This window comes from Piliocolobus tephrosceles, chromosome 6, assembly GCF_002776525.5.
Source record: "Piliocolobus tephrosceles isolate RC106 chromosome 6, ASM277652v3, whole genome shotgun sequence".
Classification (NCBI taxonomy): Eukaryota; Metazoa; Chordata; class Mammalia; order Primates; family Cercopithecidae; genus Piliocolobus; species Piliocolobus tephrosceles.
Genome location: NC_045439.1, coordinates 94,714,522 through 94,737,319, shown reverse-complemented (window position 1 = coordinate 94,737,319; position 22,798 = coordinate 94,714,522). Strand labels below are relative to the sequence as shown.

Below are 22,798 nucleotides of genomic sequence, written 5' to 3'. Positions count from 1 at the left end.
TCAGGCTTGGTAATTTATAAAGAGAAGTTTATTTTGGCTCATGGTTCTGCAGGCTGTACAAGCATGGAACTAACATCTGCTTAGCTTCTGGTGACGGCCTTAGGAAGCTTATGATCATAGCAAAGGGGGAAGCAGATATATCACATGGTAAGAGAGCAGGGGGAATTGCCACACTCTTAACCAGATTACCTGTAAACTCAGAGCAAGATCTCTCATTACCATGGGGAGGGCACTAAGCCATTCATGAAGGATCTGCCCTCATGACCCAAATACATCCCACCAGACCCCACCTCCAGCACTGGGGATTATTTTTCAACATGTGATTTGAAGGGGACAGACATCCAAACCATATCAAAGCATATGCTATTTAATTTCCATATACTTGTGAGTTTCCCGGTTTTTCTTCCATTATTGAGTTTTGGTTTCATTTCACTGTTTCTAGAAAAGGCACTTTGTATGACTTTACCTGTTAAAATATATACTGTTTGTGGCCTATCATATGTTATATCCTGGAGAATGTTCCATTTGCACTTGAGAAAAGTATATTCTACTGTTGTTGGGTGGATGTTCTATAGATTCTGTTAGGTCCACTTGGCCTAGAGCATTGTTCAAACTCTATTGTCTCATTGTTCTGTTCATTATAAAAGTGTAGTATTGAAGTCTACAAGCATCATTTTAGAAGTATCTGTTTCTTCTTTCTATAAATGTTTGCTTCATATATTTTGGAACTCTGGTATTTGGTGCTTATGCTTATAATTGTTATATCTTCCTGATGAATTGACCCTTTTATTAATGTCCTTCCAGGCTGGAGTGCAGTGGCACAATCTTGGCTGACTGCAACCTCTGCCTCCCAAGTTCAAGCAATTCTCCTGCCCCAGCCTCCTGAGTAGCTGGGATTACAGGCACGTACCACCATGCCTAGCTAATTTTTATATTTTTAGTAGAGGCAGGGTTTCATGTTGGTCAGGCTGGTCTTGAACTCCTGACCTCAGGTGATCTGCTTGCCTCAGCCTCTGAATGTGCTGGGATTACAGGCCTGAGCCACCGCGCTTGGCCTGTAACAGTTTTTGACATAAAGTTAGTCTCTTAGGATACTCACCCCAGCTCTCTTTTGGGTATTATTTTCATGAGATATCTTTTTCCATCCTTTCATTTTCAACGTATGTATGTGTTGAGAGCTAAAGTGATTCTCATGTAGATAGAATGTAATTGGATCGTGTGTTCTTATCCATTCTGCCAGCCTGTGGCTTTTGAGTTGAATCTATTTACATTTAAAATAATTACTGATAGGGAAAGACTTTTGCTACTTTGTTAGTTTTCTGTATGTCGTACAGCTTTTTTGTCCCTCTTCCTCCATTACTGCCTCCTGTTGTGCTTATTTGATAGTTTGTAATGGCACATTTTGATTCCCTTTTTCTATAGATAGTTTCATTGTGGATACCACAGAGATTGCCTAGGACAACCTCAAGTTACAACAATTCATTTTAAATTGATAATCAACTTAACGTTAATTGCATACACGAACTCCTATATAGCTCTACCACCCCACTCCGTTTTATAAATGTCACAAATAATATCTTTATACATTATATGCCCATTAACATTTAAAATTATTTTGTATGCGTTTTTAAAAGTAAAGTTACAAACCAAAATTGTAATAATGCTGCTTTTTATATTTTCCCATGTATTTACCATTATCAGAGATCTTTATATCAAGTTTACAGTCTAGCTTCCTTTTATTTCAACCTAAAGGATTTCCTTTAGCATTTTTTGTAGGTCAGGTCTAATGGTAATGAATTCCCTTGGCTTATGTTTATCTAGGAATGTCTTAATTCCTCCCTCTTTTTTGAAGGACAGTTTGCCAGAATCAGAATTTTCAGTTGACAGTTTTTTGTCTTTTAGCACTTATATATTCAATTTCACTGCCTTCTGGCCTTCAAGGTTTCTGCTGAGAAATGAGCACATCATCTTATTATTTCCTATATGTGATGAGTCTTTTCTTTTACTGGTTTCGAGATCCTCTGTCTTTTGACTGTTTGGTTATAATGTGTCTCAGATTGATCTCTGTGGGTTTATCTTACTTGGAGTTTCTTTAGCTTCTTGGATTTGTAGATTCATATCTTTCCCAAAATATGGCAATTTTTGGCCAAGATTTTTTCAAATATGGGGTCTCACTATATTGCCCAAGCTGGTCTTGAACTTCTGGGTTCAAATAATCTCTGTCCTTTTCTCCTCCTCTTCTTTTTGCTGTACTCATAAGATGTGTATTGGTCCATTTGATGGTTTCCCATAAGTTCATTAGGTTTTATTCACTTTTCTTCGTTCTTTTTTCTTTCTTCTGTCTGCCCAGATCTGATGCTGAACCCCTCTGGTGAAGTTTGTTTTTTTGTATTTTTCAACCTTTGAATTTGAGATGGAGTTTTTGCTCTGTCGCCCAAGCTGGAATGCAGTGGTGCCATCTTGGCTCACTGCAACCTCCGCCTCTTGGGTTTAAGTGATTCTCCTGCCTCAGCCTCCCAAGTAGCTGGGATTACAGGTGCCCACCACCATGCCCAGCTGAGACGAGGTTTCACCATGCTGGCCAGGCTGGTCTCAAATTCTTGACCTCAGGTGATCCCACCTCAGCTTCCCAAAATGCTAGGATTACAGGCATGAGCCACCGTGCCTGACCTGTTAGGTTACTTTTCGTAATTTCTTTCTTTGCTGATATTCTCACTGTGTTGTTCACCTGTCATTTCCTATAGTTCCTGGTCTGTGTGTGTGGTTTTTTTGTTTTGCTTTTCTAGGTCTTTGGGCATATTTAAGACAGTTGTTTTCAAGTCTTTGTCTAGTGCCTATACATCTTTAGGGACAATTTCTTTTCTTCAAGTGTACCATATTTTCTAGTTTCTTTGTATGCCTTGTGATTTTTGTTGAAAATTAGGCATTTTAAAAAACAGCCACCTCTCCTACTTAGTCTTTGAAAACTGTCTCTGAGCCTAACAATTAACCCATCATGAAAATTTTAAGTTTTCTCAAATGTTTTATGAGTCTGTCTTGCCTGGGTCTGCATATACATACCCTTCTTAATTCCCCTATAAACAGCTGCTTTCGAATGTCTTAATTTCCCGAAGTGTTTTGTCTGTGGTTATCCTCAGGGCCTTAGATGATCTGTTGTTCATCTGTTGCTCGTAATCTCTTGTTTTTAGGCATCCAAATCTGTCATCCCCCTGCAGCTTTCCTGAGTAGTAGTCATTGCTTTTCTACCTGGGAGCTAAGTGAAACAGACTAATCCTTCAGGCAGCCCACAGACTTGTCAGAATGTTGCAGATAAGGTCTGCTCTGCTCCCTCCAGTTCAAGGGACACAGTTGGAAACTGGGCTGCTGCCTCCTCTGGACCAAGATTGTACCACGCTGGGGAAGTGGTGCGAGGTTGAATGAAAATACCCTTAAGTTTCCTACTGTTTTGAATGTGACTTTTCTTGAATGGGCATTTACTTGTTTGCTGTAGAATTTGACTGTTTTCCAGAGTCCCTTGTAAGGTTATTTTAGCCAATCTCTTGTTTCATGGATATGTTTTCATGGAGGAATGAGGACTTAGAGCTTCCTGGTCCACCATATTACTGATGTTACTCCAGTGGTCAGGCTTTGATTTTAAAGTCATTAAGACACAGTTGCTTCTTGTATTCAGTGGGATTAGGTTTGCAAGTTCACTCCTTATAGCCACCCTCTCTCTTGAATGGCATGGATACCAGGAGTGCCAGGGCCTGAAGCAAGGTGAAGAGGCATCTGTGGTTTCTCTCTGACTGGGGCTACTTGACTTCATGGGGAGTGGAGCTTGAGTACCACTTGCCTGGCTCTGTGCCAGGTGTACAGTCTTATTTTCGCTTGGGGCACAGTGGTGAAATGTGAAATTTGTAGATCCTGCCCTTCAGGTGGGGTCACAGAAAGGAAGCATCTATAGGTGTGGAGCTATCACTGGTGACTTAGATGAGGGCGTGGGCCACAGTTTGCTGGTGTCCGGGAGGGAACGGGGGCCCTGGACGCTCCATGCACTTGACATGTTGGGCCAAAGAGAAGAAATCTAAGCATGAGGGTCTTCACTGACCTTCAGCCAGCCAGCTGCTTCCATGTGAACAGGGAGGGCAGGCCCTGAGAGCAGAAAGACAGAACAGCCTCTGGATGACTTGAGTGGCTGAGCTAACGAAGCCTTTGCCATGGCTGCCCAGAGAGAGCTGGTTTAGGGTCTAGCATGACCAAGGAAGGATACGTCAGGAGAGCGCTCCGCCCAGGGCACTGCAGTTTTAGCTGAACAGGCCCATTGGCTGTGAACCCAAGGCCCTCCCTGCGCCCCCTACCCCTTCCTCTCTATACCATGGGAGAGACTCATGTAGGGCTGACTGCTTTTCTGAGACAGCACTGAGGCTGCCAGCCTGTGGCCAACAGCAGGGCCTTCACCACGGCCAGCGGATGCGGAGCCAGCGTTCCTCCCTCCTTCTCTTACCAAAGCACGTGAATCCCATATTCTAAACCACCAGAACAGCAGGAGCTCTTACTTCTGGCTTTTGCCCAGTCCCACAGTCTGGCACTGTCCACCTGAAAACAGGAAGCACGGGCCTCTTTCTTGGCACATGACTCCAGCACCATCAACACTTACCTAGCGTAAATGCACCTCTGGGCACTGTGCTAGGTACGGTGCCATCCTAGGAAAACCACCAGAGGTTTGCCTGCTTCCCTCAAGTAGAGAGCCCATATGGAGAGCTGGAGTGAGTGCACAGGGCAAGGTGCACAACTACTTGGTAGAGCCAGGCCTCTGGGGGTCACTCTGGGCGAGCCTGAGGTGCTGGGCCAGGTGTAGTAAGGAAGATGGGAGAAGGGTGGCTGAGTGCACAGAAGAAAGGCAGTGGAGTCCGTGACTTTGGGGATCCCCATGCAAGTGCCGGAGCTGGTGCTGTAGAGCTGTGGTAGGGGTAGAGAGATGCTGGGACGAGAGAACTTTCTGACCTGGCATTCCCTGGAGGGCCTGTGAGTGCAAGCATGGCAATGTTCTTGGCGAGGCGCTGCAGCCATGGTGAGGCCCTATGGAGCAAGGGCTAAGGGGAGGAGCGGCGAGTGGGTTCTGCCAGCCCCCAGAAGCCTGGCTGTGATGGGGTGAACTCTGCTGACCATTTGGGAGGTAGAAGTACAGCTGTGAGTGTAGAGGACACGTCTTGTAAGCGGCCAACAGTGGGACGAGACTTCAGTGGTTAGCCTTTCTTCTGTGCACTCAGCTACCTTCTCCCATCTTCCTTACCACACCTGGCCCAGCACCTCAGGCCCTCCCAGAGTAACCCCCAGAGGGCTGGCTCTACCCACTCCAGCCCAGGCACTGGGGAGAAAGGCTAGTGTTCAGCACCACAGCTACCATCCCCTCCACCCAGCCCCACACATGTACTAGGGTCCCACCTAGAAGAGCTGCTCCCCCCAGCACACTCCTACCTCACTCCATCTGTGCTCGCCCTGTTCTCATCCTGCCCCACCATTTCACTTGACTCCCAGCACAGGTGCCCTAGCACAGCAGGGATCTTGTGGTGATTCTCGTTGAACATCTACAGGGGCCTCTAGAGAATGCACTGAGGACTTCTGGCCTCATTCCAGTGCCTCTTTACCACCCCAAGGGCCTTACCTCACCCTTTTCTCCAGCACTGTTGGGCCAAAATGAGACCTTATCAAAGAAAGAACAGGACACTTGCCTTTTTCCTCAGGTTCTTAATTATGTTTTTAGTTTTTTGTGAGTCTCTCTGGAATCCTGAAGATGTGGAAGAGTTTGACTAAAGTATATAAATACTCAGAGCTTTTTTTTTTTTTTTTTTTTTTTAACATCCAGGATCTCAAGGGTGTTCAGAACCTTTTCAAATAAATAATACAGCCATAGAAGAGAAGCAGCCTATAGGCCTTTCCCTGTGAAATGGCCCCTGTATGGGGACACTTCAAGCTGGGTGGAAGGACAGTTGCACTGAGACAGGAGAAAAGAAAGGATCTTTTTCTCTGAGGAACGTGAGCCCCCTTTAGTTGTCAGGCCCAGAGAGGCACTGAAATGTGACAGCAGTTATGCCTCACTCCCCATACTGACCTAAGTAATCGCCTGCTCTGTGGACTCTACGCTAGTAGTCATAAATTAACCTAACAATGCCATAATTTATACCCTATCATTCAACAGTATATAGCCAATTACTAATCAGTATTCTTTTAATAAACCAGTACAGTAAAAATTCCTTAAAACTTTTATAATTGCTGATTCATTCATTTTTCTTTAAAAACTGGAGCATCTCCTTTATTCTCCAGAACACTTCCAGTGTTTCCTGAGCAGCTGGCCTCAACCTTGGCCCAAATAAACTCTGTATGTTAATTTTGCCTCAGTTTCTTTAGGTCAGTAGGAACAACAGAGCAGTGGCTGACTACACAAAATGTTTGGGATCTTACCTGAGGAGCTTCTGCAAGGAGGCTTCCAGATGTTTAAAGTTTGGCTTGAGTTGGGGTGTCCTCAGACCCCGCTGACATGGAGTAGTCCTCATTCTGAGAACAACTTGGTATCTGTTATGAGATGTGGTTTGGCTGGGTGAGGTGGCGATTGGCTTCTCACTGTGACAAGCCACCTTAGGCTGCCAGGAGAAGCTCTCCGTGGGGGAGAGGCTGCCCCTAGGGGGAGTGGAACCAGGTGCTGGGATCTCCTGATCATGACGTTTTCTGCTTTGCAGACTGATGAAGAGAAGCAGCAGGACTTACCTGTTGTAATGCCAGTTTTTGACAGAAATACCTGCAGCATCCCCAAATCCCAAATCTCTTTCATTGATTACTTCATCACAGACATGTTTGATGCTTGGGATGGTAAGAAATCTTCCTTAAAATAGCATATTTTCCTCTAAATAATAGGGAACCACTATGAAGGAGTGCATTTGACTCATTTAGAATATGATTTGGGGCCTGGGCTTTCAAGAACTAGAGAGAAGTGAACCATCACCGAGGGCCCCTGAGGGCTGGGTGTTCTTTCTTAACACTCCCCACAGGCATAGGCATCTTTATGCCTGTTTTATAGATGACGGGATTGAATTTGGGGCCCCACAGCTTGCAGTGGAGCAGCTAGGGTTCAAAACCAATTGTGCCGGCTCCAAAACCCATGGTGTTTCTACAGCAGCCCTTTGCCCTCCACTATCCCCTGCTTCTCCCAGCCTCACTCAACACAAGACCAGAAGGACTGGTCTGTCTCTGACTGATGCATGTCACCCTCCTCTAACTTCAGGTGGGGCACAGGAGTCTATCAAAAAAATAGAGAACTGATATTCCATGGTCATCTTTGTCCTGAGGGCTGCACCTTGGAGGAGGGGCTACAGGGCTGATAAATGTCCAGATCCAGTCAGGAAATAAACTCATGTCTCAAGAAGGCCGTAGAACAGGGGTAGGCGGCTGGGGAGAAGGACTGAAGCAGTGGAGACAGCTGCGGCTTTGGGGGAACTGCATGCTCTGCAGTTCACTGCCTCTGGGACTGAGACCAGACGTGTGCATCCCCAGGCTGCAGGTTCTTCATGTGGTGCAGGTGGAAGGAAATGCCGGTGTATGTGAAGCATGCGTGAAGGGAGAGCGAGCACACAAGGGCCAGGCCATCAGGTGGGGGGCACACTACATGTTGCTTTCTGACACCCAGGCCCAAAGGTGCTGGTTTAATGGTAATTAAGCAGATTAGCCACCTTCTGTTTTATTTACCACACTTACCAGCCCAGAAGGTGGTCATAGAGGAGGTGCTGGCATTGAGAATAGGGTCAGCCAACTTCAGTCAGCCACGGCTTGGCTCGTTGAAGCTGCTGGGTGTGTTTGCCCGGGTCTGTTTAGCCTCACGCAGATGCCTGCTCCCATCTGTCACTCTTTAAAATGCTCTTAGTAGAAAGCCTAAAATGTAAACAGAGGCTGTGAAAGGATATCACATTCCCATCTTTCTCTCCAGCCTTTGTAGACCTGCCTGATTTAATGCAGCATCTTGACAACAACTTTAAATACTGGAAAGGACTGGACGAAATGAAGCTGCGAAGCCTCCGACCACCTCCTGAATAGCGGGAGACACCACCCAGAGCCCTGAAGCTTTGTTCCTTTGGTCATTTGGAATTCCTGAGGGCAGCCAGAGTTCCTTGGTCCTTTCAGTATTAGGCAGGACAGCCCCCTGGTCTGCATAGCCTGTGAAAGCCCACGGGGACATCAGTAACCTTCTGCAGCCACCATCCGATGCCATTACTGTCAAGTGAGACTTGGCCACTATAGCCTGGGCCTGCTGCAGGAGCTCTTCAGAAAGGCACATGAAGACCATGGTTTGCATCAGCTTTCTGATAAAACACAAGGCCTGGAGTGCCCCTGCAAAGGGTATTAATGGATTTCCTGCCAGTGACAGAGCATGTCTATTGCAAACAATTTCTCAGTTCAGCACTTAAGAACAGCTAATGGCAATAGGATCTTTAGCAACTTTTTCACATCATAGAAGGTGCAATCACTCACTTTGGAACACTACTGAGAGTGACTTCTCTTTTAAAATTGAGTAGCAAATGAAAAATTAAAAGAAAATTTGAACTTGATTATTAATATCAATTAAAATGCTTTATTTATTTTATTAAAAGCTCAGTATTTTCTGTGAATTCAAAAATACTTCAAAGCCAAAGGCCAACTTCAATTACCATGACCAAATTTACATGATTCATATTCATTATGCATTACTTGGTATACAGACTTATTTTCATAATGCAAATTAATATAAAATGACATTTTTACTGCACTATAGGAATATTCATGTATGTTAAACTTTTCTGATTGAGGCTAATTGGAAAAAGCTGGGGTCTTTTTTCTAAGCACTAAAGAAGGCTGCTTCTACTCTATAGAACCCAGGGCTCTGAAATAGCTCTAGCTGCCTAATGAACTTCACAGGTAACTCCCCAAGGTAAAATTAGACTCTTCTTGGTTTGCAAAGAAAAATTAGGACTTAACACTTTTTTCTAAAATTCTATAATTGAATTCCAAATGTCTACCCTATTTTATACTGTTTCTACAAAATATTCCTTATTAAAACAAAGAACAAAAATGGAATATTTAATGAATTGACATTTTATAACCAACCTGTTTTTATCTGCAGTGGGAATCTTTGATGCCAGAAATTTATAAAGAGGTTCTGTATCTTCACACTTTGAATAAGCATAATACCATAAAAAATGACACTTGACATGTCAATGTGTTTGTCATTTCATTTTAAACTCGTATTTGTGGTTTTTTCCCAGATAAAAATGAAATTAAACCATTTCTTTTTAAGAAATCATGTTTTTTCTTTTTGGAGAATTCTTTGTTTCATAATACTTATAATATTTATTTATTTTTTTTAAATAAAGGTCAGGCACAGTGGCTTGTGACTGTAATCTCAGCACATTGTAAGCCTAAGAGTTCAAGACCAGCCTGGGCAACATAGCAAGACCTCATCTCTACAAAACATTTAAAAATTAGCCAGTCATAGTGGCATGCACCTGTGATCTCTGCTGCTTAGGAGCTGAGGTGGGAGGACTGCCTGAGCCAAGGAGTTCAGTGCTGTAGTTAGCTATGATCATGCCACTATATTCCATCCTTGGCAACAAAGCAAGACCCTATCTCTAATAAGTAATATTCCCTACTTTACAGAAAAGATTGGTAGTTAAATGACTTTTTCAAGGTCACACAGGGCCATATGAGTATGTTGAGAAGTTCTCAGAATTAACCTTAGTTCACTGCCTGGTACCTCTGAATGGGTATTGAGAGATGAGAGGCACACTGGAGAACTGACAGAGGGCTCTCAGAGATGGGTGCTGCGTACCAGGTACCCATTCAGAGATGTCAGGACACTGGAGGGCTGACAGGGCAAGCCCTTTGGGGTCTCTGTTTAAGGAAACAAAGGCTTTGTCCTATGTTAAGACATTTGACCTGGGATGGTAATGGTGGACGAAGTGGGGAAGACAGTTCTGCCCCCTCCCCAGGTGCAAAGGAAAAAGGAAATGAAGCACACGAAGAACTCAACCATCTTGAGGCAGACATAGCAGTGTATGCAATATATGGAATTTGCATCACCAAGACTAGTAACAATAATCAAATAATCTGAAAGAGACTTTAAGATGAGTAGGCTTAACATGCTTAAACAGATAAGCAAAAAAGAAACTAAACCAGACCTGGCATGGTGGCTCACACTTGTAATCCCAGCACTTTGGGAGGCCGAGGTGGGTGGATCATGAGGTCAGGAGATCGAGACCATCCTGGCTAACACGGTGAAACCCCGTCTCTACTAAAAATGCAAAAAATCAGCCGGGCGTGGTGGTGGGCGCCTGTAGTCCCAGCTACTCTGGAGGCTGAGGCAGGAGAATGGTGGGAACCCGGAAGGCGGAGCTTGCAGTGAGCCGAGATGGCGCCACTGCACTCCAGCCTGGGCGACAGAGCAAGACTCCATCTCAAAAAAAAAAGAGAGAAAGAAAAAAACTAAACCAACACAGTTTAAAAATAATGGATTTGACAAAAAAACCATATTAATAGACATTCTAGAGATGATGAATATAGTCATTGAAACAGACAAAAAAACTTCAAAGTCTAGGTGTCACCGAAGACCAGACGTAACTAGAGGGAATTAGTAAATTGGAAGACAATGAAGGCACTCAATTAGAATACAGCACAGAGAGAGAAAAATGGAAAATTTGAAAGATAAAATATAAGAATAGAAAGAAACACTTCAAAATATGTCCAGTTAGGAGATCCAGAAGGGAGAATGGGGAGAGGCACCATCTGGAGGAGGACAGAGTCCTCTAGGATTTGATAGACACAAGTCCACAGATTTAACGGCACATTGAATCCTAAGCAGTATAAATAAAACAGATCCACACAAGTGAAGCTGTAGACCATTGAGCACAAAGAGAAATACTTAAAAGTTGAGAAAAGACAGGCCGGGCATGGTGGCTCACGCCTGTAATCTCAGCACTTTGGGAGGCCGAGGCAGGCAGATCATGAGGTCAGGAGTTCAAGACCAGCCTGGCCAATGTGGTGAAATCCCATCTCCACTAAAAATAGAAAACTTAGTCAGGTGTGGTGGCGGGTGCCTGTAGTCCCAGCTACTCAGGAGGCTGACGCAGGAGAATCGCTTGAACCTGGGAGGAGGAGGTTGTGGTGAGCCAAGATCGCACCATTGCTCTCCAGCCTGGGCAGCAAGAGCGAAACTCTGTCTCCAAAAAAAAAAAAAGAAAAAAAAGAAATCACAGGAAAGCAAAGAAGAAGTAAAATGCAACTAATGCAACTAGTAAAAGAAAAATGGAAAAAGAAAATGCATGAGTTAAAAAAGTGGCAGAAATAAGTATAAACTCATACAATCAACTGTAAAGATCTACATGTTAAAAAAAAAAAAAAAGTAGCATATGGTGAAACCCCGTCTCTACTAAAAATACAAAAATTGGGTGTGGTGGCGTGTGCCTGTAGTCCCAGCTACTCAGGAGACTGAGGCAGGAGAATCGCTTGAACCAGGAAGGTGGAGGTTGCAATGAGCTGAGATCGTGCCACTGCACTCCAGCCTGGATGACAGAGCAAGACTCCGTCTCAAAAAAAAAAAAAAAAAAAAAAAGGTAGCATATGACAAAAGATATAAACCAAACTCAGTAGCTCAAATCAATGTAAATTTACTGTCTCATGTTTCCTGGGACTATAAGGCTGAAGTCAAGGTGTCAACAGGGTTGGTTCCTTCTGTAGGCCCAGAGAGAGGAACCATCCTGTGTTGCTGACAATCCTTGATGTTCCTTGGCTAGCAGATGCATTGTCCCAATTTCTGCCTCCATCTTCACATTGCCTTCTGTGGGACCTGTGTCTTCCCTTCTACTTATAAAAACACTGGTCCTTGGATTTAGGGTCTATGCTAAATCCAGGCTGGTTTCACTTCAAAATCCTTAACCAATTACGTCTGGAAGGACCCTATTTCCACATGGAGTCACATTTTGAGGTTTCAGGGGGGAACTGTTCTACCCATGACCAGATGGCGATATCATATTCTTGTTTGCTTACTCTGATGAAGCAAGCTGCCATATTGTGAGCTGCCTTGTGAGACATACATGGCAAGGAACTAATGATAGCCTGCAGCACACAACCAGCGAGGAACTGAATCCTCCCAGCAACCACGTAAGTGAGCTGGAAGTAGATCCTGCCCTAGTCAAGTCTTTAGATGAGACCACTCTCCCAGGAGGCACCTTGATTACAGCCTTACAAGAGAATCTGAGCCAGAGGGCCCAGCTAAGCTATACCTGTATTCCTGACACACAGAAACTGAGATAACAAATGTTTTAAACCATTATGTTTTAATGCAATTTGTTGCACAGCAACAAATAACTAATATATAAACTGTATAGCACTGAAAAAGAATGAAGCAGAGGTACAGATGTTAACTGGGGGAAAGATTAATAACACTGGAAGAAAAGGCAAAATTGCACTATGATATAGTTTACGTAAATGTTTTGAATACCTAATACACTAATGCTCATGTAGAAATTAATAGTAGGAACATTAAAATTCAAATATTCAAGAAGTTTACAAATACTGTGAACTGGCTTATACAATACTGCCTAGCCTCCTGGTGTACACACAGAGTGAAAAGCCTTTCTTCCAAACTGCCTTGCACCCAGGTTTTTATATCTAATTTAGGTTCACTTGTCAGATGGCATTTGTCCAAGACTCTGATTTAGAACTGAGTCATAAATGGAAAAAAGCAAAGGTCCACATTGGGGCATCAATTTTGAATGTCAGAAATGCCATTCTAGACCCAGCAGCTATAATGACAGCTTCCTGATTGTGGTAGAAACAACAAGGCTTTGGAGCCACAGCAGTAACTTTGGCAGCCCAGCCTGAGGTGTGATTTTAAGGAGACTTTCCAGGAAACACAGTCAAGAGTCTATTTCTTCAGCTCTTGCACTGAATAAATCCCTTCGCTTAAACCAGCTAGAGGAGTTCTCCAGTCTCAAAATTAAGGACTCTTGATCAAGACCAGAAGTGTATACTCCAACTTGAAAATGGCAGTTACCTATGGAGGCTGGGGAGGGGTCTGGTGCTGGGAAGACCTTCAAAGGGAACTATGTATATTTTCTATTTTTGAAATAATAAATAAAGCAGAGGCAGGGCATGGTGGCTTATGCCTGTAATCCCAGTACTTTCAGAGGCCGAGGCAGGTGGGTCACCTGAGGTCAGGAGTTCAAGACCAGCCTGGCCAATACGGTGAAATCTCTACTAAAAATACAAAAAAAAAAAAATTAGCTTGGCGTGGTGGTGGGTGCCTGTAATCCCACTTGGGAGACTGAGGTGGGAGAATCACTTGAACCCAGAAGGCAGAGGTTGTAGTGAGCCGAGATCGTGCCACTGCACTCCAGCCTGGCGACAGAGCGAGACTGTCTCAAAAAAAAAAAAAAAAAAAAAGGTAGGCACAGCAAAATGTTAACATTTATTAAGTCTAGTGGTGAGTACATTAATTTTTTTTAAAGGTAGCTAGGGCCAAGGCAGCTAGGATTTTTATTTTATTTTATTTTATTTATTTATTTATTTTTTTTTTGAGACAGGTCTCTGTTGCCCAGGCTGGAGTGCAGTAGCTCAATCAGGCTCACTGCAGCCTCTACCTCCCAGGCTCAAACAGTTCTCCCACCTCAGCCTCCTAGAGTAGCTGGGACTACAGGCACATATTTTAAGCAGAAAAAGTAGTACAGAAAACAGAAGCCATATGAAAAAAATTTGAAAATCAGTAATAAAAATCAAAATACTTTGTGACAAATCATAATATGTCAAAAGCAAGGAAATGTTTATAATTCATTTTGTAAAAGCTTACTTCCATAATACTGGTTTTTAAAATGTTTAAGAAAATGAACAGTATGGAAGAAAAAATTTTAAAATGTTATGAACAAAAAGTTTGTAGGAAAAAAAAGTTCTTAAAGTTTATACTAAACTTCACTGATAGTAATCTAAATGCAAATTAGAACCAATTTGAGATATTTTTCGCCTTTAAGATGAGTAAAGAATAAAAAGTTTGATAATATAGTATGTTAATAAGAAGTTGCAGTGGCTCAAGCCTGTAATCCCAGCACTTTGGGAGGCCAAGGCAGGCAGATCATGAGGTCAAGAGTTTGAGACCAGCCTGTCCAACATAGTGAAACCCTGTCTGTACTAAAAATACAAAAATTAGCCAGGTGTGGTGATGGGCACCTATAATTACAGCTACTCCAGAGGCTGAGGCAGGAGAATTGCTTAAGCCCAGGGGGCGGAGCCGAGATCGTGCCACTGCACTCCAGCCTGGGTGACAGAGCAAGACTCTGTCTCGGTGCGGGGAGTGGCGGGGGTGAGGCGGGGGAAGAATGTGTGGAAATGACATGGCAGATGAGTATAATTAGTACAACCTAATTACAAATTTGCCAAATCTATCCAAATTGTAAGTGTACATGCAGTGTGACCTGGCAATTCTACTTCCAGGATTTTAGCCTGAAGATATGCACACATGGGAAATAACAGTCTACAAAATTATTTATGGCAGCCCTACTTACATTTGTAAAAGATTGAAAACAAAGATTGATGTGGAGATTACAAAACACACTTCTAGGGCTGGGCACCATGGCTCACACTTCTAATTCCAGCACTTTGGGAGGCCAAGGCAGGAAGATCACCTGAGACCAGGAGTTCAAGACTAGCCTGAGAAACATAGTGGGACCCTGTCTCAGCAAAAAATACAAAGATTCGCCAGGCATGATGGCACGCATCTGCAGTCCCAGCTACTCAGGGGCTGAGGTAAGAGGATCGCTTGAGCCTGGGAAGTCAAGGCTGCAGTGAGTCATGATGGCACCACTGTATTGCAGCCTGGGCAACAGAGTGAGACCCTGTGTCAAAAACAAAAACAAAAAAACACACATAATTAACACAAGGGCCAAAGAAGAAACCTCAGGAAATTTTCAAATATTTTAAACTAAATGAAATTAAAACACAGCTTGCCAAAATTTGTGGGATACAGTGAAAGCAGTGTTTAGAGGGAAGATTATAGCATTGAATGTGTATATTAGAAAAGAATACAGTATACAATTAATTATCTAAGCTTCTACCTTAGACAACTGGAAAAAGAAGAACAAATGAAATCCAAAATAAACTGAAGAAACAGTAAAAAAGTAGACCACAAATAAATGATATTAAAAACAGGAAATAAAGTCAATGAAACAAAAACCTGGTTCTTGGAGAAGACCAACAAAATTGATAAGCCTTTAGCCAGGTTTACTAAGAATAAAAGAAGACACAAATTATTAATATCAGAAACAAAAGAGAGAGTATCACTACAGATCCCATAGACATTAAAAAGATAAAGGAATACTATGAAAAACTCCACACCCACAAATTTGATAACCTAGATGAAAAGGACCAATTCGGCTGGGTGTGGTGGCTTATGCCTGTAATCCCAACACTTTGGGAGGCCGAGGCAGGTGGATCACTTGAGGTCAGGAGTTCAAGACCAGACTGGCCAACATGGTAAAACCCTGTCTCTACTCAAAATACAAAAGCTGGGTGTGGTGGCGGGCACCTACAATCCCAGCTACTCGGAGGCTGGGGCAGGAGAATCGCTTGAACCTGGGAGGCGGAGGTTGCAGTGAGCTGAGATCATGCCACTGCACTCCAGCCTGGGCAGCAGAGTGAGACTCAGTATCAAAAAAAAAAAAAAAAGAAAGAAAAGGAAAGAGAGAGAGAGAAAGAAAAAGGAAGGAAGGAAGGAAGGAACCAATTCCTTGAAAGACACTCTACCAAAACTCACAAGAAACCATCTGAATATGCCTATATCTATTAAAGAAATAAAATCAATAATTAATAACTTTCCAAAACAGAAAATGCCAGGCTCAAATGGATTTACTTGTGAATTCTGTTAGACATATAAGGAAGAAATTATACCATTTTTTTACAATCTGGTTCAGAAGATCAAAGCAGAAAGGATACTTTATAACTCATTATATGGGGCCAGACTCACCCTAATACACATACCAGACAAAGACATGGCAAGGAAATAACAGACCAATATCTTTCATGAACCTAGATACAAAAATCCTCAACAAAATATTAACAAATAGATTCCAGCAATGTGTAAAAAGAATTACACTTGACAACCAGATAGGATTTATCCCAGGTATGAAAAACCCGCAGTTATTTTCATACTGAATGGTGAGAAACTAGAATCTTTCTTACCAACAAGAGCAACGCAAGGAGGTCCCTGTCACCATTCCTTTTCAACACTGGACTGCAGTCCAGTGAAGAGAAAGGATATACTAAATAAGAAGGAACAAATAAAACTATGTTCACAGATGACATGATTACCTATGTAGAAAATCCAAAAGAATAAACCTGGAATAGCCATTATGGCAAGGTTGCAGGGTACAATGTTAAAAAAAAAAAAAAAAAAGTCAGTCACTTTCCTATACCAACAATAAATAGAATTTGAAATTAAAAACACAATACTATTTATGTTAGCCCCCACACCTTAAAATGAAATATATATAAATCTAACTATATGTGTGTGTGTATATATATATATATATATATATATATATATATATATATATGATCTTTATAAGGGAAACTATAAATCTTATATGAAAGAAATCAAATAAGAGCTGAATAAATGAAATGAAGAGCTATTCCATGTTCATAGATAGGAAGACTCAATATTGCCAAGATGTAATTTCTTCCTTCCCAGCTTCATCTATAGATTCAATGCAACCACAATCAAAATCCCAGCAAGCTATTTTGTGGATATTAACAAACTGATTTTACAGTTTACTGGAGAGGCAAAAGACCCAGAATAGCCAACAGAATACTAAGGGAGAAGAACAAAGTTGGAAGAATGATGCTACCTGACTTCAAGACATAATATAAAGCCACAGTATTCAAAAAGATGTGGTAGGGTGAAAGAATGAATAGATCAGTGGAACAAAATAGAGTTCCAGAAGTAATGGACCCCATATAAATATAGTCAACTGATCTTTGACAAGGGAGCAACACAATGAAACAAAAACAGTTTTGTTTTTTGTTATTGTTTTTACTAAATTTTGCTAGAATTGGACATTCACATACAAAAAAAAAAAAAAAAAGAATCTAGACACAGACCTTACAACCTTCACACAATTAACTTAAATTGGCTCATAGGCCCAAATGTAAAATGCAAAACTGTAAAACTCCTAGAAGACAGCATAAGAGAAACCCTAGGTGAGCATGGGTATACTGAAAACTTTTTAGATACCACAACAAAGCCACGCTCTGTGAAGGAAATAACTGATGAGCTGGATTCCATTAAAGTTAAAAACCTTCTGTTCTGTAAAACAATGTGAAGAGGATGAGAAGAAAAGCCACAGACTGGGAGAAAATATTTGCAAAATACACACAAAGAACTATTATCCAAAATATACAAAGAACTCTTAAAACTCAGCAATAAGAAAACAATCTGATTTTAAAATAGGTCAAAGACCTTAACAAAGACTTCACCAGAGAAGATCTACAGATGGCAAATAAGGATATGAAAAGATGCACCACACCATATGTCATCAGGGAAGCACAAGCTAAAACAACAGTGAGATACCACTACACACCTGTCAGAATGGCCAGAGTCAAGAACACAGACAACAAATGCTGATGAGGATGTGAAGCAACAGGACGTCTCATTCATTGCTGGTGGGAAGGCAAAAGTGATACAGCCTCATTGGAAGACAGTTTGGTAGTTTTTCACAAAACTAAATGTATTCTTACCAAATGATCCAATAATCATGTCCTTGGTATATACCCAAAGGAGCTGAAATCTTATGTTCACATAAAATCCTTCACATGAATGTTTACAATGGCCTTGTTCATAATTGCTGAAGCTTGGAAACAACCAAGATATCCTTCCGTCAGTGAATGGATAAACTGTGGTGCATTCAGACAATGGAATTTTATTCAGCACTAAAAAGAATTGAGCTATCGGCCAGGCGCGGTGGCTCAAGCCTGTAATCCCAGCACTTTGGGAGGCCGAGACGGGCGGATCACGAGGTCAGGAGATTGAGACCATCCTGGCGAACACAGTGAAACCCCGTCTCTACTAAAAAAATACAAAAAACCAGCCGGGCGAGGTGGCGGGCGCCTGTAGTCCCAGCTACTCGGGAGGCTGAGGCAGGAGAATGGCGTAAACCCGGGAGGCGGAGCTTGCAGTGAGCTGAGATCCGGCCACTGCACTCCAGCCTGGGAGACAGAGCGAGACTCTTTCTCAAAAAAAAAAAAAGAATTGAGCTATCAAGGAATGAAGAGATGCAGAGGAACCCCCAATGCATATTACTAAATGAATGAAGCCAATCTGAAAGGGCTACATACTGTACAACTCCAACTACTGACAGCCTGGAAAAAACAAAAGTGTAGAGACAGTAAACAGCTCAGTGGTTGCCATGGGGTAAGGGGACAGAGAGAGGCAAAGCACAGCAGATTCTTAGGGCAGTGAAAATACTCTGCAGTGGTAGATACATGTCATTATACATTTGTCCACACTCACAGAATGTACAACAGCAGAGTGAATCCTAATGTAAACTAGGGGCTCTGGATGATAATGATGTGTCAGTATAGGTTCATCAGCTGTAACAAATATGCCAGTCTGCTGGGGGAGTTGCTAATGGGGGACACCCATAAAGAGTTCAAAAAGTTTTGAAAAATTTCTTCTCAATTTTGTTGTAAACCTAAAAACTGCCCTTTAAAAAATCAAGTTTTGTTTGTTTGTTTATTTGTTTTGAGATGGAGTCTCACTCTGTCACCCAGGCTGGAGTGCAATGGCGTGATCTCGGCTCACTACAACCTCCACCTCCCAGGTTCAAGTGATTCTCCTGCCTCAGCCTCCCAAGTAGCTGGGACTACAGGCACCCGCCACCACGCCCAGCTAGTTTTTGTATTTTTAGTAGAGATGGGGTTTCACTATGCTGGCCAGGCTGGTCTTGAACTCCTGACCTCATGATCCACCCACCTTGGCCTCTGAGTGCTGGGATTACAGGTATGAGCCACTGCACCTGGCCCCCAAAATCAAGTATTTTAAAAACTCACAAAGCCATGTATCATTTTTACAAAATGAGGAAACTCATGTATAGATATGAAAAAATTACCAAGCTATATTAAGTGAAAAAAACATAAGCATAATGCAGAATAAGATACACATAGGCAAGCATTTGTTTAAGTGCTAAATTAGCTTAAAATCATGGGATGTATACACAAGAAACCAGTAACACAGATTGCCTGTGGGAAGGAAACAGTGACTAGGGAACATAGTCCCTGTTCCCTACAATAGCGGGGAAACTTTTCCCGTATGCTCATTTGTTCCTTTTGAATTTTGAACAGTGCTCCTGAGGAATTTAAAGGTGTAAATAGCCATGCACGGTGGCTCACGCGTGCAGTCCCAGCACTTTGGGAGGCCAAAGCGGGCAGATCACGAGGTCAGCAGATCAAGACCATCCTGGCTAACACAGTGAAACCCCGTCTCTACTAAAAATACAAAAACAAAATTAGCCGGGCGTGGTGGTGGGCACCTGTAGTCCCAGCTACTCTGGAGGCCAAGACAGGAGAACGGCGAGAACCCGGAGGTGGAGCTTGCAGTGAGTCAAGATCATGCCACTGCACTCCAGCCTGGGCGACAGAGGGAGACTCCATCTCAAAAAAAAAAAAAAGGTATAAATAAATGTAAAGGTATATCTTATTTTGGGGGTGAATTAATTTTGTAAAAACGTCACTTTTTACCTAAATCGTTCCATGAATTTAGCATGAGTCCCAACTGAAGAAAAAAATTTAATCTAGTCAAGTCATTCTAAAATTCATATAGTATGTAATGGTGTGATGCAGTAAGAAATGTATATTTGGTCTTTGTCCCCAGTTCCTAACACAGAGCTCCTAAATCCTTGGAATTTCCTGAGTGATAGGAGCATCTTTTGTTCTAATGAGGCAGCCCCTCATGAGGAGGGAGCCTTAGATAGTTTCAGGATGAGGCTGGTTGCCAGAAATATCAAGCCATGATTAGAAGGTAGAACTTTCAGCCCTACCCCTGACCTCCAGGACTGGGAGAAGAGCTGAAATTTGAGTTAATTACCAGCAGCCAATTATTTAATCAATCATGCCTAGGTAAGCCCTCCATAAAACTCCTAAACGACAGAGTTGGAAGAGCTTTTGGACTGATAAACACATCAAGGTACTGAGAGGGTGGGTTCCTGGAGAGGGCATGGAGGCTCCACACCCGCCTCATGCCTTGTCCTGTGCATCTCTTCCATTTGACTGTTGCAGAGGTGTATCCTTGATAATAAACTGGTAATGGTAAGTAAAGTGTTTTCTTGAGTTTTGTGAGCTATTCTAGCAAATTATCGAACCCGATGAAGGGGTTGTGGGAAGCCTCTGACTTTATACCAGTCATTCAGAAATATAGGAGACCCAGCCAGGCGCAGTGGCTCATGCCTGTAATCCCAGCACTTTGGGAGGCTGAGGCGGATAGGTCACATGGTCCAGAGATTGAGACCATCCTGGCCAACATGGTGAAACTCTGTCACTACTAAAAATACAAAAATTAGCTGGGTGTGGTGGTGCATGCCTGTAATCCCAGCTACTCAGGAGGCTGAGGCAGGAGAATCACTTGAACCCGGGAGGCAGAGCTTGCAGTGAGCCGAGATTGCTCTACTGCACTCCAGCCTGGGTGACAGAGCAAGACTCTGTCTCAAAAAAAGAAAAAAAAAAGTTTGGGAGACCCAAACTTGCAATTGGCACCTGAAGTGAAGACAGACTTGTAGAACTGAACTCTTCACTTAACAGTCTGCACTAACTCCAGATGGCATCAGAACTGAATAGAATTTGGGACATTCAGTTGGTATCCAAAGAAGTTGGAAAATTGGTTGATGTGAGGAAAGAAACTCACACCAGAAGTGTTGTGAGTTGAAACAGTTCAGAGAAGGAGAGCTAAGAAAATTCTAGAAATGAAGAGTGATATGGTTTGGCTCTGTGTTCCCACCCAAATCTCATGTTGGATTGTAATCCCCATGTGTCAGGGGAGGGGCCTGGTGGGAGGTAATTGGATCATGGGGTGGATTTCTCCCTTGCTGTTCTCGTGATAGTGAGTTGTCACAAGATCCGATGGTGGAAAAGTGTGTGGCATTTCTCCCTTCACTCTCTCTCCCCTGCTCCGCTATGGTAAGATGTGCTTGCTTCCCCTTCATCTTCCACCATGATTTTAAGTTTCCTGAGGCCTCCCACTCCTGCTTCCTGTTAAGCCTGCAGAACTGTGAGTTAATTAAACCTCTTTTCTTTATAAATTACCCAGTCTCGTGTAGTTCTTTATAGCGGTGTGAGAATGAACTCATACAAAGAGTAAAAAGAAAGGACTGGCCCTAAGATATGAAAATATATCATAAAGCTGCCATGATTAAAACTGTGAGGCACTGACTTTTTTAGACGAAAAAGTGAAACTGAACAGAGCACAGAAATCAAAACACACAGGAAATCAATATATGATCAACACACTGATATTCAGTGATATTTCACATCACTGAAAAAAAGATGGATCACTCAATAAATGGTGTTAGGATGACTGGGTAGGTGTCTAGGAAGTAAAATTTGTTTTTTGAGACAGGGTCTTGCTCTGTTGCTCAGGCTGAAGTGCAGTGGCACAATCACAGCTCACTGCAGCCTTGACCTGGGGCTCAAGCCATCCTCCCAGCTCAGCTTCCCAAGTAGTTGAGATTACAAGTGAACACCACCACACCTGGCTCATTTTTTTGTATTTTATAGAGACAGGATTTCACCACGTTGCTCAGGCTGGTCTCGAACTCCTGGTCTCAAGTGAGCTACCTGCCTCAGTCTTCCAAAGTGCTGGGATTACAGAAGTGAGCCACTGCGCCTGGCCAGAAATAAATTCTTAATGTGCCAATGCTTTAAAAGTGAAAGATTAAACATCAAAATCTGAGAAGAAACCATGAAGAAAATATCTTTATCATCTCAGAATAGAAAAGGCATGACATAAAACCCAAAGTTAATATAAGAAAAACCTGCTGATTTCACCTATTGTAAAAGAAAATAATCTGCTCCAGGCTTGGGCTTGCTTGGGAGGGGAAGGAGGTGCAACATCAGTTGGAGCCCAACAGTAATTCAAGTGACAAACTGCAGGGTGGGGATGACAGCACAGATGTATGCGTGCTGCTCACAGCAGTGTTGAATCAGGTTGAGAAACTGGAAACAACCACAGTACCCAGCAATAGGTGAAGAAAGACTCAGTATGGTTAAGAAGAAAAATTCAGGATGATTTCCAAAAGGGGTGCTTTTTGCAGCCACTAAAAATAATGATTTAGAAAAACCAATCAGTGAAATGGACAAACGTCAAGGCTGTGTTATTCACTGAAAACACACTGAACACATATTTCCTTCCACTTTTTTTCCCTAATCACATACTGCTTCTGAAGCATGGAAGGTGAAGCAATATGTGATTAGTAAAAGAAGTGGAAGGAAATACCCTCAGGCATTTTCAGTGGTTCTCTCTGGAGGCTGGAATTATAGGTGATTTATTTCCTACCTTGTGCTTTTCACTGCCTTTCCCAAACTTTAATCCATTTGATTACTTTTGCAGTTTGTTCTAAGGTTTTTTGTTTGTTTGTTTGTTTGTTTGTTTGAGTGGGTGGGTGGAGTCTTGCTCTGTTGCCCAGGCTGAAGTGCAGTGACATGATCTCGGCTCACGGCAACCTCTGCTTCCTGAGTTCAAGCAATTCTGTCTCAGCCTCCCGAGTAG

General features: G+C 42.6%; 1 protein-coding gene across 4 annotated transcripts in view; it reads left to right on the top strand.

Moving 5' to 3' along the window:
* Positions 1-9,304, top strand: part of PDE8A (phosphodiesterase 8A) — a 162,076-nt gene extending 152,772 nt beyond the window's left edge. For all 4 annotated transcript variants that reach the window (XM_026448316.2, XM_026448317.1, XM_026448315.1 and 1 more), the window contains 2 exons: positions 6,717-6,846; positions 7,958-9,304. In XM_026448316.2, coding sequence (XP_026304101.1) covers positions 6,717-6,846; positions 7,958-8,064 — 237 coding nt within the window. In that variant the 3' untranslated portion in view covers positions 8,065-9,304. The remainder of the gene's footprint in view (positions 1-6,716; positions 6,847-7,957) is intronic.
* Positions 9,305-22,798: the final 13,494 nt, after the last annotated feature.